General features: G+C 45.7%; 1 protein-coding gene across 3 annotated transcripts in view; it reads left to right on the forward strand.

The window, feature by feature from the left end:
• Nucleotides 1-23,358, forward strand: part of GSN (gelsolin) — a 52,006-nt gene that overhangs the window by 248 nt on the left and 28,400 nt on the right. Inside the window, exon 2 of one of the 3 annotated variants that reach the window (XM_048823405.2) lies at nt 12,212-12,344. The exons of 1 other annotated variant lie outside the window; for it this stretch is intronic. In XM_048823405.2, the coding sequence (XP_048679362.1) occupies nt 12,333-12,344 (12 nt within the window). In that variant the 5' untranslated portion in view covers nt 12,212-12,332. Of the gene's footprint in view, nt 1-2,404; nt 2,457-12,211; nt 12,345-23,358 lie in introns of all 3 variants that reach the window. One more of the 3 variants, XM_048823404.2, reaches the window with a different exon arrangement.

The following is a 23,358-nucleotide window of genomic DNA, read 5'->3' on the forward strand; positions in this document are numbered from 1 at the left end:
GGGCGCAGCAGCTCCCCTGTTCCAGCAGGGCAGAGCGGGGACGTGTCAGTCCCGCCTCCCCAGCTGCTGGGGGCGGAGGAAAGAGTCTTTGCAGTCCCGTCTTGGGGGGAATAAGGGCCCGAACCCACCGCGGGTGGGGACAATGGGACGCTCCCCCTGGACGCCAGCGAGTCAGGATGGAGGCCTGAGATGGCTTTGACTCGCGGCAGTTTCCACAGAAAGGCAGGAGCTGGGGTGCAGCCGAGCACCGGGGTGCGGGGCGCCCGTGTGCCCCCGGCACATGAGCACCCTGGACTCCGGAGGTGGGGTCCCTGGGTAGCAGGGAGCCGCCGTGCGCCCCGGTTTACGCGCGTGAGCGCAGCCGGGAGGGACCCACCCAATCCAATCCTGATGCGCTGCAGGGGGTTGGGGCGAAAGCTGCTGGCCCTCATCCTGTGGCTGCTTTGATGTGTCTAATAGAAACCCACGTAAGATATTCCACGGGTGCCCGTCCAGCACCGGATGGTATCTGTAGTGCCGGGGCGGGGCCAAATCCTGGCAGGGAGCAGGGTGCCCTCCACTCTCCCTGACTCCCAGGGGAGGGAAAGTTGCGCAGCAGCCTGCAGGACCGAGCCCTAGATTCTTTTCGGAGGCATCGTGAATTCTTACTCATTAACCAAGAAGGGAGGTGAATGTTGATATTTAAATAAACCCTCCTTCCTGAGGCTCTGGCACTGTTTCAAAATCTATAATAAAGAAAGCTCATGTGCAAAAAGTTCAGAACCTCCCAAAGTTACTAATGGTACTCTCTGCAGAGCTAACTTTGCCTTTTGGTACACCACTTTTCAGGCAATGGCGAAGCCTAGGTGCTGCATCTACACTAAACAGAGTGACTCATTGGAATTGAAAGAATATTAACACATAATTTTAAATAGCCAGTAAACAAACCTTTCATTAGCAAAAGGACACTTAAAATGTAGTCAGATGTACAACTGTTAACAGATAACATTTTGTTTTCAATCTTAGCAGCAGAATGGACCCGGCTGCTTTTTGGTTGCATATTTGGGGTGTTCTTTTTGGTAATTATGTAGTACTTTTAGGGTAATAGCTGCTGCTGTGAATTTTATATGATTGTAAATTCTAGCAGACAAGATGGAAGGTCACTATGAGTCATCGCTTGCATATGCACACACCCACATCAATGGGCATTACTGAAATGGTTTTGGATGGCAAACCATAGTGGAAATGGAAATATAAGCCTGCAGCAGTTTTTTTGTGTGCCTTAAAAACAAACAAGCAAACAGAATATTCTCCTTTTGAGAAAATATAGTAATACCGCACAGCTGATTGAATAGCTATGGTATCATTTCACCAACTGATTGATATTAATGGCTGATCAGTGAGATGATTTCAGAGGCACAATAAGGTATTTCCTATTACTACAGTGTTGAGTGCAGTATAAGTACCTAGATAGATAGATAGAATGGGGAGATTTCAGAGTAGCAGCCGTGTTAGTCTGTATTCACAAAAAGAAAAGGAGGACTTGTGGCACCTTAGAGACTTACCAATTTATTTGAGGATAAGCTTTCCGTGAGCTACATTGTGCATCCGATGATGTGAGCTGTAGCTCACGAAAGTTTATGCTCAAATAAATTGGTTAGTCTCTAAGAATGGGGAGAGAAATTATTAACTGCAGAAAGGAGAGCTGATTCAAAATAGAATTACTTTTTTGTAGTCTGCTGAAAACGTACACAGCCCTGTACAGTACATGGAGTAGACAAGCTCTTTGTTCCTAGAATCTTACAGTCTAAGATTAAAGAGAATATATTTGCTTAGGTAAAACATTCCCTGGGGTGAACAGAAAATGTATGTTCCAAATCCCTATGTTTTGTGTGGTATGTGAGATTAATGACAGGGCACCTCCTGTGTGATTTGGCATTACATAGTCTAACAACACATCATCATATATTTTATGTTTCAAGGAATTAAACTTTTTTTTTTTAATTCTCATAAAATCACTGACAATGTTGTTACAATTTTTTTCAAAATACTGAAGATGTATGTTGTTGTTGCCCAGAGGCAAAAATACCCTGGTGTAATCTGATACAGAAATCCTGGAGAAGCTTCTACCCATAACATCCCACTGCTGTTCTTGGATATCTTAATAAGAAACCTGTGAAGATTGTATTGGTGGATTTGCAGAGGAGATCAGCGGGTAAAGGGTCATCTTCCTCTGCTTTACAACTGATTTAGGATAGATGCCAAACACTGGTAAAAATAGCACAAGTCTGTTCTCATTAGTGCCGGGAATACTGGGGGCTTTGTGTTTGGTTTTTTTTGCCTGGAGTATGTATGTTTTGAAAACACTATTTGAATAGAAATTTCAAAGATGTATACACTTAAACATATTTAAAATGTTTCCTAGGAAGAGAGTTAAAAAAGTTATGGGGATGACTTGTTTCAAGGAGGCCTCATTAGTAAGTAGATCCTCTTTGAATAAATTGCTTTGAATGTTAACTTGCTTTTGGATGTAAAAATCCAACTTTGCTAACAAGGATCCTACCATCATTCTTTTTCCTGAGTCTGTTATTTCTCTAACTGATAAAATTACAGTTCTTTCCATCCTCCATAGCCAGCTTTATGCATGATGCAAGTTTATTGGCAAAAAAACTTCCCTTTGCTGGGGCATGGCATGGCTCAGCACAGGGTATTCCTACTTTAGGATAAAAAGGGGAGCTTCTATAGCATCTTTCCTCCTCTAGGTTTCTCAAACTACTCTACAAAGTAACGAGTTAAATACTGTCTACAATGACCATCGAGGCAAGTGAAGCCACATTTGTGTGACCAGGAATAGTTCTCACACAACCTTAGACATTGCAGCCAAGTTATTAATTTTATCTATGGGAAAGTTTGCACCATAGTCCCTTTGATAAAGTGCCATGAGCAGAAGAGATCCCTTCATTTGATGGCTTTTAGCATTTCAGCAGGCTTCTTGCAGAGCACTGCAATGTATGTAGTGGCTATAGTCTTAAGTTTTAGAATGGACTCCACACTATGACCTCCGGACCTGGTGGTGAGAATGCTGGCCACTGAGTCACAGTGACCCTATATTGAGTGTTAGCCATTTGAAAGAATTAGTTTGTTATCACTACCATCTATTGGCTTGATCATCCTGTCACTAAAGTCAATGGGAGCTTTACCATGGATTTCAGTGGTACTCAGCCTGAAGACAGTCTGGCTTATCTGGAAGCACCCCAGGAGAGTGTGGGATGTAGTTATACCTCATTGAACAGCAATGATCAGTCAGTGAGTTTGTAGGTGAACATTTTCATATGCATCTGAAAGTTACTGGGGAGATTTTCAGAGACACAACTGGCATTGAATTACAGTGGGAGCTAGGTATTTATCTGCCACTTGTGTCTTTGAAAAACTCCCCCATAATAAAGTTTAACTTGTAAAACAAACATGGCACAGTGAGTGGCTATTTTCCACAGCCTGATGACAATCAGTGTGTTGGGAGGGAAGAGGGAGAAACTGAACCAGAAATCAAGACTTGCCTGTTTCTAAATGACTAAAGAGCAGCAAGGCAGAAATTACAGAGAGTTCTGTTTGTTTCAACTTTAATCTTAACGTAACCTAAACTCAACCCTTGATCATCATAAGTGTTTTAACCTGGGACTTTCATTACCAAAGCACAGACCTCTACCAGTTGAGCTGAAGGAGAGGCAGCATTAGCCAATTGCCGTAGTGGGCAGTTGACCTCTGTGGACTAATTCCTAGAAGGGGGAGGCAGCATCTACTTTCAAGCATGTGTGACGGGACAAGACCAGATGGCTATAGAAAAGTAGTGGAAGATAGATATATTAGCTCCAGGGATAAACAAATCCCTGGTACCAGGTTAAGTGAAATGGAAGCTGCTCCAGGTCAGTTAAGACATCTGGGGCCAATTAAGAACTTTCCAGAAGGCAGGGAGAAGGCTAGGTTGATTGGGACACCTGAAGCCCATCAGGGGCTGGCTGAAACTAGTAAAAAGCCTCCCGGCCAGTCAGGTAAGGGTGCATGTCAGGAGCTGTGGGAGGAAGTTGTGCTGTTGGAGAGGCTGAGTAGTACACACCATATCAGGCAGAGGGAAGGAGGCCCTGAGGTAAGGGTGAAGTGGAGCTTGAGGAAGTGAGGGCTGCTGTGGGGGAAGTAGCCCAGGGAATTGTACATGTCATGTTTCTAAAAGGTCAGCTACCATAGCTGATACTATTCGGGTCCCTGGGCTGGAGTCTGGAGTAGATGGTGGGCCCGGGCTCCCCCCCACCTTTGCCCCCTGATTAATCACTGAGACTGGGAGACAACAGAGACTGTGCAAGGAAGGATAACTTCTCCTCCCCTCCCTTGCTGGCTTATGATGAAAATGGCTCAGTAGACTGTGACCCTTGTCTCTAGAGAAAGAAGGGTTACGTGGAGGGTCACAGTGAGCCACTGAAGCTAGCAAAATCCGCCAGGAAACGCGGGACCCATGGAGGCAAGGACAGAGCTTTGTCACAACTGGTGTCAGGAGTGGGACTTGTTCACAGTGTGGCGGAAGAAAGAGGTTTAAAAAATAAAAGTGCACTGGGGTTTTGGATTTTTTTTTTTTTTGGTTTTTGTTTGTTTGCTTTGTACCACAATGGAGGAGGTGGTAAGAGCTCTGGTACAAGCCACGGCAGCCCGGCAGGAGGCCACCCGGGTTCAGGCAATGGCACAACAGGGGTCTATGTGGCTACAGCAGGAAACCAATCAATTATTGATGAGCCAGGTGACCCAAGACTGTGCCCTCTTGAGAGAGGTGGTGGACCAGTTGAAGATCCTCACCACCCAGGCCCGGGGGTCCGATGGGATGCAAACCCTGAGGGCCACTGGTTGTCTACCACAGATGACGTCAGGAGATGACGTAGAGGCATATCTCCTCTCATTGGAAAGGACTGCTCAGCGTGAGGCATGGCCCCAGGAGCAGTGGGCCAGCATTCTCGCCCCTTTTTTGTGTGGAGAGGCCCAGAAGTCCTACTTTGACTTGCCTGCCACGGATGCCACTGACTATACCCGTCTGAAGGCAGAGATCCTAGCACGATCAGGGGTAACGGCAGCGGTAAGGGCCCAGAGGTTCCATGAGTGGAAATACCAGGAGAACAAACCCCTGAGGTCCCAGCTATTTGACCTCCTACACCTCGCATGGAAGTGGTTACAGCCCGAGGTGTGCAGGCCGGAGGAGATTTTGGAGACCCTGGTCATCGACCATTACATGCGGGGACTGTCGCCAGATCTCCGCAAATGGGTAGGCCAGAACGATCCGTCCACGTACGATGAGATGATCACAGTGGTAGAAAGATGGATGACAGCCAGGGAACTGACCCAACTACCCAAGGAAGGCCCCTTTCGAAGCAAGCACCCGACCCCGACCCTGGAAGGTTGGGCAGCCAAACCCCTGGGGAGTCCTAGGTGGAAGAAGGGGGGGGGCCGAAAACCAGTGAGGACCCCAGAAGGAAGGGATTGGCCTGAGTGGGGGGAACCCCGGGACTAAACCCCCTAACCCCCAGGATAGGGGAGTGATTAAAAGCAATTATAGATGTTATGCATGTGGGGACACATAGCAGCACAGTGTCCCAGCACCGAGGAGCCTACACAATGTAATTTGGGGGATTGGGAGGTCTCATGCTCCCTTATCCACCTCGCGGGGGTCGCATTAGCTCCAAATAATTACACCAGGCCAGTGAGGATAAATGGAGCAGAGACTACAGTGCTTGTGGACTCGGGGAGTGCTATCACCCTCATATCGGGTAAGCTGGTAAAAAATAGTCAGCTGCTACAAGCCAAACGTGTACCAGTGACGTGCGTGCATGGGGCCGTGAGCCATTACTCCAGCATCCCAGTGGAGATAGAGGTTCAGGGAAACCCCATTGAAGTGACTGTGGGCGTAGTTCCTAAACTTCCATATCCTGTAGTCATTGGGAGGGACTATCCAGGGTTTGATAATTTTCTCCCCCCGGAGAGGCTGGAGGGAGGTGGGGACCCTGAGGACAGCGACTAGTCACCAGGGAATGTCAACTCCCAATGTTCGCTGAGTTTTCTCAGGATCTGTTCTCAGCCCCCCGAAAGACCCAGAAGACAAAAAAGAGAGGAAGGCTGCAAAGGCCTTGGGAACCCAGATCCTGACCCAGGGCCAGAAGATCTCCCTAGTAGGCAGATGGACGTGAGCAGCCAACAGAGAAACTTCCACCACAGAAGGTGAGCCAGAAGCTGCCCCCAGCCATGACGGCAGCGAGCCGTTGGAAGAAGCAGAAGCCGGCCCCTGGGAGCTTGGGCAGGTTAGTCCCGGGAGAGAGACTTTTGGGCGGGACCAGGCAGAGGACCCCAGATATGATAACGTCAGGAAAGAGGTGGCCGAGATTTATGGGATACCCGTGGATGGGAAGGTCCGGGGTCCCAGACCTTTCTTTATAGTGAAGAAAGATCTCCTGTACTGCATGGTGCAAATGCAGGAGCAAGAGATACAACAACTTCTGGTGCCACGAAAACATAAAAAAGCCACATTGAGTCTCACCCACAGTCACCTGTTTGGAGGACACCTAGGGTTAGAGAAAACCCAGGCACGGATCCTGCGGAGGTTCTTCTGGCCAGGAGTACATGAAGATGTCCGGCAATACTGCACCTGTTGTCTGGAGTGTCAGTTACATAGCCCTTTGATACCTCTTCCTTTCGAACGGATAGCCATGGATCTGGTAGGGCCCCTAGAGAAGACAGCTTGGGGCCACCAACATGTGCTTGTTATACTGGACTATGCAACCCGGTACCCGGAAGCTGTTCCCCTGCGCAACACAGCTTCCAAGACAATAGCTAAGGAGCTAGTACAGATCTTTGCCTGGGTTGGGCTACCCAATGAGATATTGACTGATAAAGGGACACCTTTCATGTCCAAGTTGATGAAAGATCTCTGTTCATTGCTCCATGTACAAGCCCTACAGACCTCTGTATACCACCCGCAAACAGATGGCCTTGTGGAAAGGTTCAATAGGACTCTCAAGGCCATGATCAGGAAAGTGGTGAGCTGGGATGGGAAAGATTGGGATACCCTATTGCCTTACCTCATGTTCACTATCGGGGAGGTTCCGCAAGCCTCCACGGGTTTCTCTCCATTTGAACTACTATATGGGTGCCACCCTCGGGGCATATTGGATATAGCCAGAGAAGCCTGGGAAGAGGAGCCAAATCCCGGAAGGAACATAGTTGAGCATGTACTGCAGATGAGAGATTGGATAGCCTGAGTTACGCCCATTGTACGGGAGCACTTGGAGAGAGCACAGGAGACCCAACGAACTCATTATAGCCACCAAGCGAAGCTTCGACGGTTCCAACCAGGGAATCGGGTGATGGTACTGGTGCCCACAGCAGAAAGTAAACTGTTGGCCCAGTGGCGGGGACCCTACGAAATAATCGAAGCTGTGGGAGAGGTGAACTATAAGGTGCGGCAGCCAGGCCGCCGGAAATTGGAGCAAATTTACCACCTCAATTTTCTAAAACCTTGGCACGATCAAGAGGCATGCTTAGTCATGCAGGAGACCCTTCCCCAGGAGGATAACTTACACGAGCAAGTGAGGATATCATCCAAAAGATTGAGGCAGCAGACATGATTAATCGCAACAGAGATGTGTTCTCTACAAAACTAGGGCGGACGACTGAGACCTATCACCGTATCGGCACAATCCCCGGAGCCAAGGTAACATTGAGACCCTACCGAATCCCAGCAGCCAAAAGAGAAGAAATCAAGGCCCAAGTAAAGAAAATGTTAGAGTTAGGGGTTATTGAAGAGTCTTACGGTCGGTGGTCCAGTCCAATTGTTCTAGTGCCTAAACCTGACGGTACCACGAGACTCTGTAATGACTTTCGCCGACTGAATGAAATATCCCAGTTTGACGCACACCCCGTACCGCCCATCGACGAACTGGGTGACCGGCTGGGTAGTGCCCGATTCTTGACTACACTGGATCTGACAAAAGGGTACTGGCAGATTCCTCTGACCAAAGAAGCTAAAGAAAAGACAGCATTCTCCACCCCGGATGGGCTATTCCAGTACACCATCCTCCCTTTTGGGCTACCTGGGGCCGCAGCCACATTCCAGCGCCTCATGGATAAGCTGCTGCGCCCCCATACTAGTTATGCAGCTGCCTACCTAGATGATATCATCCATACGCCAGACTGGGGAACCCACTTGGAGAAAGTTGAGGCAGTACTGCGCACCTTAAGGCGGCTGGCCTCACTGCTAATCCCACTAAATGCGCCATAGGGCTAGCAGAGGCTAGGTACCTGGGATATATTGTGGGAAGGGGCATAGTGAAGCCCCAAACGAATAAGCTAGAGGCAATTCAAAACTGGCCCCGGCCGACCCGAAAGAAGCAGGTCCGTGTGTTCCTAGGTGTGGTAGGCTACTACCGACGGTTTATTCCCCACTTCGCCACTAGGGCAAGTCCCCTAGCAGACATGGTGAAGGCCCGAGGTCCAGACATGGTAAAGTGGACCGACGCAGGAGAGGGAGCATTTACAGACCTTCGGATGGCCCTCTGTAATGACCCCGTACTCATAGTCCCGGACTTTAACAGGGAATATATTTTACGAACAGACGTTTCTGAGGTGTGGTTGGGAGCAGTTCTGTCACAAATGGTGGGAGAAGAGGAACACCCGATCCTCTACCTAAGCAGAAAGCTTCTCCCAAGAGAACAGAAATATGCAGTAGTCGAGAGAGAATGCCTTGCTGTCAAATGGGCTATGGAGACACTACGTTATTACCTCTTAGGCTGGCGATTTACTCTTGTGACAGACCATGCACCCCTCCAGTGGATGCAGCGGAATAAGGAAAAGAATGCAAGGGTCACCAGGTGGTTCTTATCCCTCCAACCATTCCAGTTCTGCATACGGCACAGGGCTGGATGCCACCATGGCAACGCTGATGGTCTGTCACGAGCATACTGCCTGGCGTCCCAAGTTGCCCAGCTCTATGGTGTTGAGCATTGGGGGGGGGAGAATATGTGATGGGGCAAGACCAGATGGCTATAGAAAAGTAGTGGGAGATAGATATATTAGCTCCAGGCTAAACAAATCCTTGGTACCAGGTTAAGTGAAATGGAAGCTGCTCCAGGTCAGTTAAGACACCTGGGGCCAATTAAGAACTTTCCAGAAGGCAGGGAGAAAGCTAGGTTGATTGGGACACCTGAAGCCCATCAGGGGCTGGCTGAAACTAGTTAAAAGCCTCCCAGCCAGTCAGGTGGGGGTGCATGTCAGGAGCTGTGGGAGGAAGTTGTGCTGTTGGAGAGGCTGAGTAGTACACACTATATCAGGCACAGGCAAGGAGGCCCTGAGGTAAGGGTGAAGTGGAGCTTGAGGAAGTGAGGGCTGCTGGGGGGGAAGTAGCCCAGGAAATTGTACATGTCATGTTTCTAAAAGGTCAGCTACCATAGCTGATACTATTCGGGTCCCTGGGCTGGAGCCCGGAGTAGAGGGTGGGCCCAGGCTCCCCCCCACCTTTTTCCCCTGATTAATCACTGAGACTGGGAGATAACAGAGACTGTGCAAGGAAGGATAACTTCTCCTCCCCTCCCTTGCTGGCTTATGATGAAAATGGCTCAGTAGACTGTGACCCTTGTCTCTAGAGAAAGAAGGTTACGTGGAGGGTCACAGTAGGCTGCTGAGGCTAGCGAAATCCGCCAGGAAACGCGGGACCCACGGAGGCAAGGACAGAGTTTTGTCACACATGCTACAAGCGAGTTTCATAATATAGCAGTGTTACTGTCAGCTCCACCTATAATACAGGTTGTCTAACACTTTCCATTATAAAACCTTGTTTTATAAATATTTTGTGTAAATATGTAAGCAAATCTCAGGCAACTCACAAATTGCTAGTGTGTCTGCCAACATCAGAAAGTTGGATGCGACTGCTGCAAAAAGAGAAAAGCTAACAAGACGACGAGTCCTCTGACAATACAGAAAGCAGTACTAATATTTTAAAGAACCATCTTGACTAAATGCTGCCTTATATGGGTTTGAATACAACTCTTTTTTATTTTCTGGTGCAGGAAAGTGATCTGATCTAGGGACTTTTGGTGGGAACCATGCCATTCCTAAAATAGCTGCCATGTATTTGGTGGTTACATTTGTTTTTTCATTCTCTTCACAAATATGATCTTTCTGGTTTATAATCCGAGTTTGAACATCAATGCAGCTAATCAATAACTGTCAGCTGGAGGAGCATGCTGGATAGTAGGGATGTGCCACCGAACACACCAGCGTATCGCCACTTTTACATCTACCTCAAGAAACAGCTTGTTTTGAAATGGAGCAAGAGTTACCAAATTGCATTTAAACGAGTGGAATTTTCTGAGTCTTTCATTAAAATCAAATGCAAATCACTGTTAAACTGAATTATCAAGTAACTTTTGTAAGACACTAAGTAACATTGGACAACAAAAAGCAGATGTTCTAGGTTAGTTTTTGTTCATTCATACAGTATTTAGAAATGTAGGAATTGCCATGTGGACTGTCTAGTCCAGTATCCTCAATCTGACACTGGCCAGTATCATGCTCCACAGGAAGAGTTAAGAAATGCAGTGTGGATGTTCTCATTTTCTGTATACATTTCTAATCCTATTTTGAATCTTCCTGAACTCCTGATTCAGTGATGCTTGTGGAACTCAGTGCCACTAGACATCAGCTGGAGTACTGTATCCAGTTTTGGGCACCACACTTTAAGACAGGTGTGAACAAATTGGGGAGATTCCATAGGAGAGAAACAAAATGATACAAAGTTTGGCAAACATGACCTGTGAGGACAGACTGAAAGAACTGGGCATGTTTAGTCTAGAAAAAAGAAGAATGGTGGAGGGGGGGGGGGGAAACATAATCTTCAAATGGGTAAAAGGCTGTTATAAAGAGGACTTTCTAATTATAAGGATAGTTAAACATTGGAACAGGTTACCTAAGGAGTTTGTGGAATCCTCATCACTGGAGGTTTTAAGACAAGGCTAGACAAACACCTGTGAGAGATGGTCTAGGTTAACTTAATCCTGCTTCAGCATGGGGGGCTGGTCTAGATGACCTTTTGAGGTCTCTTCTAGCCCTACATTTCTTTGATTATGTTCTACATAAAATCTCTTTATCATTTGTAAATTTGCTGCTTTTCAATTTAATTGGCTGTCCCCTTTTTCTTGTATTATGAGAAAGGATAAGTAGAAGTACCTGATTTATCTTTTCTGCGCAATTAATTATTTTGTATACTTCTGTCATGTCTCCTCTCATTCTTCTCCTCCACATAAAATTAAAATCCCAGTCTTTTCAAGATCATCATGCATTTATCACTCCAAACAAAAGTATGACCAAACAATTTTAGGAGGCTGAGGGATAGAGAAAGAGAGCTTAAAATGGTTATCAGCTTCTCCATAAAGGGATGAATTTGCATTTGGGTCCTGTGTTAATTGGAAATGATACCAGAGACTAGATTTTAAAAAGAAAACTCCTTGAATGGGGATGGCACACAGCACCAAGCCCACGTGATGCTTTAGTATGTCAAGGATTTTCATAAAACTGACATGTTTTTGATGCAGAAGGGTCCACAGGACAATGATCGTGTTAAAAGTTAAACACTTAATGCTCAGGACAAGATGTAGCTACTTGGAGAAGTGCAGCAGATAGTTCAAATATATAGTATTAGCAGTCTTGCTGTTTCAAAACAGATTCTGCAACCCGTGTTATGCCCTCTACCCTGACGAAGACCTCAGAGAGGGGGAATCTATATTCGTTAGATCCTAGTTCTGCTTCCACCAAGACCCATCTCAAAGCAGCATCCCCTTGGAACTTACTGGACATGTCCACTAGAATGCTGCCACCTTAAAATGCAGCCGGTGTAACTTCTTTTCCCTCCTGCATGGTCAACAATGGAGAAGTCAGGCTGCTCCTCCGTAATCAGGCAGCATGGCCTGTGGGGTTTGTCTGAGCGAAAAATATCCCTCTTCCCAAAATAGTTCTCTGAGCAGAAAATTGCTTTTAATGCAGCACTGTGAAAAAGAAAATGGAGGGTAAGACAGAAAGGAGTGGAACTGAAATGCAGCATGTTGCCCGTTATACCTACTCTGCTTCGTACACTGATTTGCTGCTCACGTCTCCATTCAAGGCAGAGTCCTAGAAAAGATGGAGGAGAGAAGTTTTTGTTTTTTTTTTTCAGGAAAAGGGAAAGTAAAAGCAAAAGGAGTCAGTGGGACAAGCCACTGCACAGACTTCATGCAGAGCAGGACCTGGGATTCCAGAAGACGTCCTCCTGCTTCACCCCCGCTTCCTGAAAGGTCATGTTGGCAAGCGTATGTTGTTTACACCACATCATGCAATCTCAGATTTTCTTGACTGGCAGAGTATGTTAGTCAGGCTTTTCGTGAGCACAATGCTGGATCGTGCTGTTTACTATAACTGCACTACTATGTTTGTGTGTGCTCCTCCATTTGTACCTGTTCAGCCGGTACCTGTTCCAGCATACATTATTTATTTAGTTTTTCTATTGCACCAGAGCAATGATGAGCTGCCAAAATCTTAACAACCGGTTCTCTCCTCACCCCACGAGGGGGTCGTGACCCACCTCGGCCCACTGGGGACTCCTGCCCCATCCAACCCGCCGCGTTCCTTGATGCCCCCCCAACTCTTACCCCATCCAACCCCCCTTCCTCCGTCCCCTGACTTCCCCCAGAACCGGGTGAGAGGGTCTTGTGGGCCACCATAGTAGGTGCCCACCCCACCCCTAAGAGCCAGAGGGACCTGCCGGGGGGCGAGGTAGGGAGTCCCGGCCGTGCTTACCTGGGGCAGCTCCCAGGAAGCATCCGGCAGGTCCCTCTGGCTCCTAGGGGCGGGGGAGTGTAGCTAAGGGGGGCAGAGGGGGAGCGGCTGATCGCATCAAAAGTGGCATCTTAGGCACCGACTCCGTGGCACCTTAGGCACCGACCTAGGCTGGAGCACCCACGGGGAAAATTTGGTGTGTGCAGAGCACCCACCAGCAGCTCCCTGTCCCGTGCCCAGCCCCAGCTCACCTCCGCTCCGCCTCCTCCCCTGAACGCGCTGCCCCGCTCTGCTTCTCTGCCCGCCACCCCCCGGCTTCCTGCGAATCAGCTGTTCGCGTGGTATGCTGGGGAGGGCTGAGAAGCAGGCGGAGGTGAGCTGGGGCGGGAAGTGGTTCCCCTGAGCCCCTCCCCCCCCCGGGGTTACCTGCTGCGGTGCAGACAGCCCTCCTCGCCCCTCCCCCCCCAGCTCCCCTCTGCTCCGCCTCCCTGGGCCTGAGTGCGAAGCTGCCGCCTGCTTCTCAGCCCTCCCCGGTGTCCCACGCGAACAGCTGATTCCTGGGAAGCCGGAGGGGGGGTGCGGAGAAGCAGAGTGGGACGGCACGTTCAGGGGAGGAGGTGGAGCAGAGGTGAGCTGGCGTGGGGTGGGGAGCTGCCGGTGGGTGCTCTGCACCCTTCAAATTTTCCCGTGGGTGCTCCAGCTCTGGAGCACCCATGGAATCGGCGCCTAAGGTGCCACTTTTGGCCGGTTGTTAAATTTAGAAGCCCTTTTAGAACCAGTTGTCCCTCATGCAAACTGGCTCCAGCTCACCACTGCACCAGAGGCTACAGTCAGGACCAGTGTGTAAAGTGCTGTACAAACACACATGAAGATGTGAACCCCGCCCAAAAGAGCTTATTTTATACCTCTTCTACTAGTACTCATCTGTACCTGTTCTGTTTGCAGAGTACTGTTTTTATACTGGTACCTGCTCTATTCATATAGGATTATTTTTCAGGGTGGGTTCTTAACAGGTGTATTAGTAAATTAACTGATTTCCCAGTGCCCTCCAGCAGCATTGTCAGGCACTCAAAAGCCTAGAGCACCTATCTCAAGGCTACCTAGGCTATAAGCATTTTTAAGAACCGATCTCTAGAATTTAACTACCTGTTCTTTGACCTGATTCATTCAGATGTTGAAGGTGTGTCTAGTAATGGTATTAAGCAATAGCAGCCACCTTGGGGGTTATGGGTATTCTGCATCCAGCTAGGGAAGGGAACAGGTTGGCTAGTATCTGTACAAACATTAAAGTCCTAGGGACACACCTTACCTAGGTAAATAACTTATGAGACTAGCACAACGCTAGGCTGAGGGGAAAGGAAAGCTCTAACATTTGGCTGTCTTCCACAGGGACTAATCTGCCTAATTGCAGTTCTATCAGCTTCTCTTAAGGGGATTCGTTGTAGCATATGTCACAAGGTTATGCTAGAATGGCTTTGTGGAGCAATATGGGAACTCAAAACATCACATCAATCCATAGCTAGTCAGTATCACTCCATGGAGTGTGAATAGTAGCTTGCTGTGGTACTGTATGTAATTCTGTCCAGACACAGTTGTTCTCTGCATTTGGAACTACATTGAGATGCATCCAGTTAAGTGTGCGTGCAGGATATTCACAGTAGGAGTCAGTGACCCTGACAGAATTCTGAGAAGTAACGGGGTGAGAAAAGAACTTGCTTCTGTGGACTCTCAAGAAAACTGGTTCCTTCCTACCTAGCTGAAAAGATAGCCACCCCTCCTGCCCCAGTCTATAGGACGATCTGGGTTTTTGATCACCCTGCTCCCCCAGGAGACTCCCCATTGATCTCAGGCATGGAGGTTTCTATTCTGTGCACAGCCATTACTGGAGAGAGACTTGCTTGTCTATATTAGGAGCTAGTCGGTGAGTCAGTGGGAAATCATCCGGCAACGTTTAAACATACGGGCTTAGCAAACATTTCCACACACAAAAATGATAGCTACAATTCAAACCAAAATATATAAAATCCAGGATGAAGTGAATCATCCAAAAGAAGTCAGATCTTTCAGATTGGACAGAGCCCCAAATACTAGCTGAAATCAAAATCATTAGGGCTTTGTTCTCTCTCGCTTTCTGATCTGAGTAACACTTTGGTTCCTCAATCCCAAAAGTCTGAATCATGTTAAAAAACAAACAAGCAAACAAAAAAAGCCTCAAGAGCTATCTGTGTAATCACCATAAAGAGAACTTTACACACCTTGATATGAAGAGGAACTAGGTAGTATACTGTTTATGTATTAATGATATTGCCTTATAGTGACTGGCTGACAGAGATTATCAGCTAGCTGGTAAGGGACTGTTTCTTTCGCTCAAGTTGTGATGGACTCTCTTTTTGCAATGAAACAAGGGTTCCAGTCCTGGCTCCTCAAATGTGTATGATGAATGCAGTAGTTGTGTCTAGATTTGTTATATCAGGGGAGAGAATTGATAAAATATACTCTTGTGGTCCTTTGTATTTTCAGAGTGGCATGAAAACGTTAACTTTATAAATCACCACAATAGCTCTGTGATGTTTGACTGTCCAAACTGAATGAAATGAAAGATGTAAACAAATAGCATAAAGGCTGAAAAATAAATTAGAATGTTACTTTTTCTTTTAATAATGTTGGCTACTGGTAACAAAAGTTTTTCAAATGTGAACCTGATTATTTAAAAGGATACATTCTAACAAAGTCAAGGTTTTGGTGTAAATAATGTGACAGAGATTAAACAATAGACTTGTCATATATGTCAGTATGTATTAGTAAAAACACACCCAGTTACTGTCACAGGAACTTAAGTGTCCACAGGGAGCATTTAGTTTTTGTCTTTGTATCTTATTGTAGGATTATGATTTTGCCCTGTCAGCCAGCTACAATCTGGGGATATTAAGTGGAAAGATAAAACTGGTTTACATGCAGTGGATTGGAATCCATTAATCCTCTTTCTGAAAGACCAGGCTATTTAATACCATTTCTATACTATAAAAATAATCAGGTCTAAAAATGTTGCCCGTCTGTTTTGCAAGAGTGTTATTACTAATGTAGACAGAAACTCCCCCAAACATGTTAAGGAACACAATGTTCATCAACTTATGTCAGCAAGTTAGTGTCATTTCTTCAAGGGCTAAAACATGTTTTTCCTTTCCACTCAGGGTGAGAAAATCATGTTATACCATGTTTAGAACACAACCCTGGATCTCATTTGTGATTGAGCTGATTTTGTAGGGTAGAGGGGTTTGGAAAAGAGCAGGGTCACCTTTGACTTTTCATTGGTGGAAGATTCTTCAGCTCTTTCTAAAAGCACATCTGACCTCTTTTAAAGTTCTGAGTGTGGTTGTTCAGCAAGGTCCCTGGCTGTGAATTGGGGTAGAACTCAGAATGTGGGCTGAATTGTCACCTCTGATGTTCCTAAAAAGAAAAGGATTCAGAGTAACAGCCATGTTAGTCTGTATTCGCAAAAAGAAAAGGAGGACTTGTGGCACCTTAGAGACTAACCAATTTATTTGAGCATAAGCTTTCGTGAGCTACAGCTCACTTCATCGGATGCATACGATGAAGTGAGCAGTATGCATCCGATGAAGTGAGCTGTAGCTCACGAAAGCTTATGCTCAAATAAATGTGTTAGTCTCTAAGGTGCCACAAGTCCTCCTTTTCTTTTTGCGAATACAGACTAACACGACTCTGAAATCTGATGTTCCTGCCATTCACCGTTGTCCCAACCATTGCAGTGAGTGGAAAAATGTGCTGACAGATAAGTAGTGTTTGCACTGAGGAGCCAGTGTAACCACATTCCCTTGATGGAGAGGCAGTAATTTAGCCTCTTCTCCCACAAAGGCCTGAAAATGTTTACTTTCAACTTTGTTTCAGGAGCGATGAGCCACCTGTTATAAGGATTAACAAAAGCTAACCTGCAGCATCTGGTTTACAACAAAAGTTGTTTGTATTGCATTTTAATCAGAGGCCACAGCTGAGATCAGGGTCTCCATTGTGCGAGGCGCTGTACAAAAAGAGGAAGAGAAAATCCCTGCTCCAAATTGCTTACCAACAAAACAGAGGGGGGAAAAAAAAAGAGGCACGAAGAACTAAATTGATTCACCTGCCATCAGTGACAAGCCAGGCATAAAACCCAAATAGTATGGGCTGTGCCTCAGACACTGTTCAGTGGACTACACTGCCCCTCTAGTTACACTGACTACACTATACCGCTCTTCCAGAATAACTCCATGTGAAGACAAACCCTGAAAAGCAACTGGGTAAATCCTGGCCCCCACTTTTTAAATGCTGCTTTTGAGGAAGGAAGATCCTGCAGCAAAAGCAGGGACGATGATCCGAAAGGATCACTTGTGCTTGTGTGCCCTTGGGATAGGGGCACAATAGGGACCATGCACTAGTGCTCAGAGCTGGACTTCTACTGGGATACGACAAAGTTACAGCTAAATGTTTTTAATCACAAATAGATCTTCTACAAATGTAAGAATTGCTTATATTTCTCTCTCCCTTGATAGGCCGATAACAGTGGTTTGTTGTCAGAGCTCACAAGTCTGAACAATTTGCATATGTCAGGTTTGTGTTTTATGCTACAGTTACTGTGAAAAACCCTGTTTTGGGCCTCTGCAGACTGCATGTCATCTCACTCCTTGATAACACCCATTTTTTCATGTTCTGAGTGTTTATAAATCTCCTCACTGTATTTTCCACTGAATGCATTCGATGAAGTGAGCTGTAGCTCACGAAAGCTTATGCTCAAATAAATTGGTTAGTCTCTAAGGTGCCACAAGTCCTCCTTTTCTTTCTACTTCTGCTATGGTTTCCAGTTCCTTTTTTTCTTAGGAATCATTTATTACTTGTTCATTGATTTGGTCAGCGAGTTTGTGAATTGAACAAGAATGTCTGTGCTATTGGGGGGCGTACAGCTTTGCCAGCTCTACCATACCAGGAGAGCAAGTAGTCGCCTGAGGCTGCAAAACATTGCTCCTGTTTGTGTTGTGTGACTGGGGGCTGGTGGGATGAACATATGCCAGTTTCCCTCCAGTGGATGCTGTGTAGAACCTTGGCACTTGTGTCATCCTCCTACATCAACATCTCAGGAGCTTTTGTTTTTTTGCTATTGTCATCTAATCTTAGAGTGGTTTATGACGTGGCAAGATTGTTGGCTTTTAACATGGAGAACTGTATCTCACTGGGTACATATGTCTTCCTCTAAGACGAGAGCTATTCTCAGCATGTTGGCAATGTGCATATCTAGGTCAGTTGTGCATAATCTGTCTGCAGTGCAAAATCATCCTGAGCTACTAAACCAAAGACATATTCTTGTTTACATACTTACCACAGCAGGGAGCTGCTGGGGGTGGGGTGGGGTGGGAGCAATCATTTCAGGGCTTAGGGGCGGCAAAATCATTAATTCGCCACTGTTCCAGTAAGATGTGTTTACACCTGTAATCAGGGACAAACAATCTTAAATGGATGTGTGTGCACACGCACTTTAGGAATGCAGAATAACGGTTCAGCATGAGTGTGGTCTGGGATTTTTGAGTGAACCCACATCCAAAGCTATTTTTCCTTTATTAAACATATTGACAGGCGTGTGCTTCATGTGTAAAGAGGGGGTAGGATTTGATATTCACAACCAAAGCAATCACTGGTTTCAGAGGAGCAGCCGTGTCGGTCTGTATTCGCAAAAAGAACAGGAGTACTTGTGGCACCTTAGAGACTAACCCATTTGTTTGAGCATGAGCTTTCGTGGGCTACAGCTCACTTCATCGGATGCATGCCATGGGAAGTACGGAAGATCTTTTTATACACACAGAGCATGAAAACATGGGTGTTTACCACTGCAAGAGGCGGCAATCACTGATCACATTAGCGATTGATGAGGCACTAATGCCTGCTTGAAAGCTAGAATTCAGCAAGTGATGTGAAGGAAGGGAAAGAAGGTCCTGAGGCCGAGGTACAGGTCTTTGAGATCAAGTCAGGAGATCTGTCCTCTCTTCCTGGTTCTGCCTCACCCTCCCTTTGTGGCCTAGAGCAAGTCTTCTGGGCCAAAAGTGGCCACCGCTTGTCAGAACCTCAGCTTTTGAGATGCATTTTCAGAGGTGCTGAGGAGCCCTGCCATCAACACACATTTTAGTGACACTCCTTCAGTAACACTTCAGGTCCTGTGGGAAATCATCTGCATTCAGATAAAAGGCAGTATTAAAATTTCATGGTCAGGGGCATAGGATCAGCTCACAGGTGATAATGTTTAGGAAGTATCATGGAAGTCTAAAAAATTGCTGAACAGAGAACCTTCCAAGTGGGGAGTCTCTTTGAATTTGGAAGACAGTATGGAAAACAATGGGTCTGATTCTCCATGGACTTGCATGTTGTGTCACCATTTACATCATGCCACGGTAGCTTCATACTCACTTCCTTTGCACATGTGCAAATGACCACACAAGATGCAAAGTTGTGGACAATGAGGACCTCCATCTCTCTCAGCTCTCTTAAAAGAAATGTTACAGGCTCAGTGCAGATAGAGAACACCTGTTTACCTCAAACCTGATCCAGACTTGCACAAAGATGTTCCTTCCTTCTCTGAAGAAAGAGCCAGCTCTCCTCTGACAGATTGCATAACGCCTCAGCTGCTATCTTTGGGACAGGCAAGAGCACTAAAGCAGGTTGCAGCCTCTTCTTTCTTATCATTGCTCATCTTATACTAAAGAGATTTGACGTTCCCGTTTCTGTGTAATTGCACCAGGCTGGTCACACCTATTGGCCTGTGGGCCACATACCATGTCATGCCTTTTGTGTATCGCTTAGTGACTCTGTGTGAACTAGAACACCTACTCAGCATTTTAGCACTGATTTGCATTTGAATGCAATTTAGGATTTAGAGTAGCAGCCATGTTAGTCTGTATCCACAAAAAGGAAAAGGAGTCCTTGTGGCACCTTAGAGACTAACCACTTTATTTGAGCATAAGCTTTTGTGAGCTACAGCTCACTTCATCGGATGCATGCAGTGGAAGTATTTGCAGTGGAAGTATTTTCCACTGCATGCATCCGATGAATTTTCCACTGCATGCATCCGATGAAGGTGCCACAAGTACTCAATTTAGGATTTGTTTGCTCACAAATAAAAGAAAGCAGCTGGCTTTCCAAGTTCCATAGCAGTGTGTGTACTGTGCATTTAAGAGCATGACTGAACTCCTACTTATTGTGTTCACTAGGGTAGGGCTTTGTGGTTGAGTCAGTAGATTCTCAGCTGGGTGTGACTGTGTCAGATGGATGTGTCTCATCCTATATGTGGTCCTAGAATGTTCACAGAGGATCTAGTTCTTTTCTCCCATGCCAGTTTGACCCTGGTATAACTTCAGTGGAATTGCTCCTAATTTACAACCGTGCAAGTGGGAAGAGAATCAGGCTCTTAAATTGAGATTTTAAATGTTAGCACTTTCTCCTGAAACCTTGTGTTTAATGGGTGGGTCTCTCTTAAGTGACTAAAAGCCAGCAGCAAAAACCTTGTAGTTGCTGGAAATATCAGAATAGAGCTGGAATTATTAATCATGAGGCAAAGAACATTTGTATCCTGTCTTCTGGCAGTGGCCCGTGCCAGGTGCCCCAGAGGGAATGAACAGAACAGGTAATCAAAAAGTGATCCATCCCCTGTCGCCCATTCCCAGCTTCTGGCAAACAGAGGCTAAGGACCCCATCCCTGCCCATCCTACCTAATAGCCATTGATGGACCTATCCTCCATGAACCTATCTAGTTCTTTTTTGAACCCTGTTATGGTCTGGCCTTCACAACATCCTCTGGCAAGGAGTTCCACAGGTTGACTGTGCCCAGAATATGCATATAATAATTTGGCCTGTTTCACCTGGCTATTCTCATTTGTTAAAAGGTTTCCATGGGAATGTTAATCTCTGAATGCAAAAACCAACTTTGCCCATGACAAAGATATTGCTGTGCTTTGGGGGAGGGAAATTTAAACCTGTTTTCTACAGGATTTAGTTTTAAAGTTGAGGGGAGAGCTGTTAAAAGGACACCGTCTACTTGAACGTTGTGAGCTTCTAAGAAAGCTGCCTTTAATCAGTGTCCTGAATTTCGTTTTAAATGTACCTCTGTACTGTTCATTTTATATATATCGCTAGGGTGTTGGTTTTCTTTGGTATGAATTTTTTCAAATGTGAAAAAAAAATACAACAAAAGTTTTGGGCTGTGTGTGCTAAGGGGAAAAAGTAGTATTGTACGTACCACCCTTCTGGCTGGGAGCATAAGCAGCAGCCAATACTAGGAACGCCATTGATTATCATACACATTGTAAGGAGAGTGGTCACTTTAGATAAGCTATTACCAGCAGGAGAGTGGGTTTGTGTGTGTGTGGGGGGGGGGGGGGGAGGGGTGTGTGTGTGAGAAAACCTGGATTTGTGCTGGAAATGGCCCAACTTGATTATCATACACATTGTAAGGAGAGTGGTCACTTTAGATAAGCTATTAGCAGCAGGAGAGTGGGGTGGGAGGAGGTATTTTTTCATGCTTCTACACTTTCCACAGATGCTTTCCACTTTACAAAGATCTTCTACACTTTCCACAGTATGCATCCGATGAAGTGAGTTGTAGCTCACGAAAGCTTATGCTCAAATAAATTGGTTAGTCTCTAAGGTGCCACAATTACTCCTTTTCTTTTTGCCATTGGCAGTGCTGTTCCTCAGATGGTGAGAGACAAAACGAAAATAGATTATGGAGTCACCGTGATTGTCCTAATGATGCTTTTTTTACAAGCTTCTCAGCGTGGGGATGGTGTTTAGTTGCGTGTGTATGAATTTAATGCTGCCTGGAGACCAAAGGCTGATCTAATCAACTGTTTCAGATATTTTTCAATGCTTGTCACCTTGGTGATAAAGCTGAAATAGATCTTGTGGCCTTTTCAGTGGCTGACTTAAGACTTAGTCACTCAAGCTATATGCAAATTTGGCAAAGAGCTGAAAAAAAAATAAAGACAAATATTTCTGACTGTTCGTAGGGTGCAGTGTCATCAGCTGTTAATATTGTACTGAAATGCTCTCTCCCACTATACGGTTTTGTGACATGTCAGAGCGTTTCTTTAAAGCTGCAGAGACTTTGCTGATCCCACAAATTCCCACAGTTTGTGCAAATTCATCAAGGCTTTTCACCAGTCACAGATGTAGAACGGCTATGAAGAAAAGTGAGAATTTTTAGCATCTCTGTATCTAGATCTTGAACCTACCTAGAGACTGGATTATGGAAAATAACCCAGGCTAGATGCCTGTCCAAATGCTTGCCAAAGAGTTTCCTCTTATGCCTTCCAAACCAGCTGGTCAGTTGCAGCTGGAAGTACTGAGATAGGCTGCTTGTGCTTTTTGTTCTTGATGCCTTTTATCTAAATAACTATTTATAGCCATGCAAAGCAGCATTAGTGGGTAGACAGTAAGTCTGTGAAGCCAGCCAGGGGTTATTCCCAATAATGGTGCCACACAACACTGCCCTCCTGTCTTTCTAGAGGAATGATACTCTTGAAAAGCATGTATGTAAACCTGTAAGCTGAGTAGAAACCAATGTGCAAAGTATGGACTTTTCAAGTAACAAGGCAAAATCGGAATGCAGCAGGGGAATTACTACAAGCAAGGGTTACTAGTAAGAAGTTAGGCAATGTAAAATAATGTAGGACCCGACTGTCTGTGGAACAGTAGGCTCCATAGGCAGTTTATTAAAAGAAAACACATTGCTGGTCATAAGTAATTATACGTGTGACGCTGATGGCTTTTCAAGAGCTTTTCTGGTCCCTTTGGATAAAATGGATCAGCCACATTGTAAAAGCATTTACTAAGCCAAAAGGCAAAAATATGTTAAACTTCCAGAATATTAGCGAAGCCATTCATGCAAATGTGTAATTAAGGCTTTTTTTCCAATGGGTGGAACATGTATAGGACAGACAAGAACATTACATCTCCTGTGTAACTAGTTTGAAAAAAAAAATCCCTCTTTTAAGGAAACATTATTCTATGAGCATTTGTCAGGCAGGACTTTCAGACAAGTATGTTTGTTGGTGCAAGTCACCTTTTTATTCTTGAACCCAGTGTTATTACTGGTTTCGGAGTAGCAGCCGTGTTAGTCTGTATTCGCAAAAAGAAAAGGAGGTCTTGTGGCACCTTAGAGACTAACCAATTTATTTGAGCATAAGCTTTCGTGTAACAATTTGCAGTGCTAGTTACCATTATTATTTTAACCAGGTAGTTAATTGTATTCTTCACAATGCAAAGTGCGAAGTGATGAAAGAAAAATGTAATGCATGATTAACTCATGGTGAGAGCTCTGTAAAATGTTCCAGCCAAGCTCAAGTTATCATGGTTTCAGCTTTCATTACAAACTCAGACCAGGTTCCTCAAAAGGTTTCTAGCAAACCTAGTATCAACTTATGGGCTTGTGTTAACACCATGCTGATCTCACTGGTTCCTTGTTTCAGTGCAAAGAAAGGAGGAAGGCAGTGGGTTTGGCTGAATTTTGAGTTGGTT

Source organism: Caretta caretta, chromosome 16 (genome assembly GCF_965140235.1).
Source record: "Caretta caretta isolate rCarCar2 chromosome 16, rCarCar1.hap1, whole genome shotgun sequence".
Classification (NCBI taxonomy): Eukaryota; Metazoa; Chordata; order Testudines; family Cheloniidae; genus Caretta; species Caretta caretta.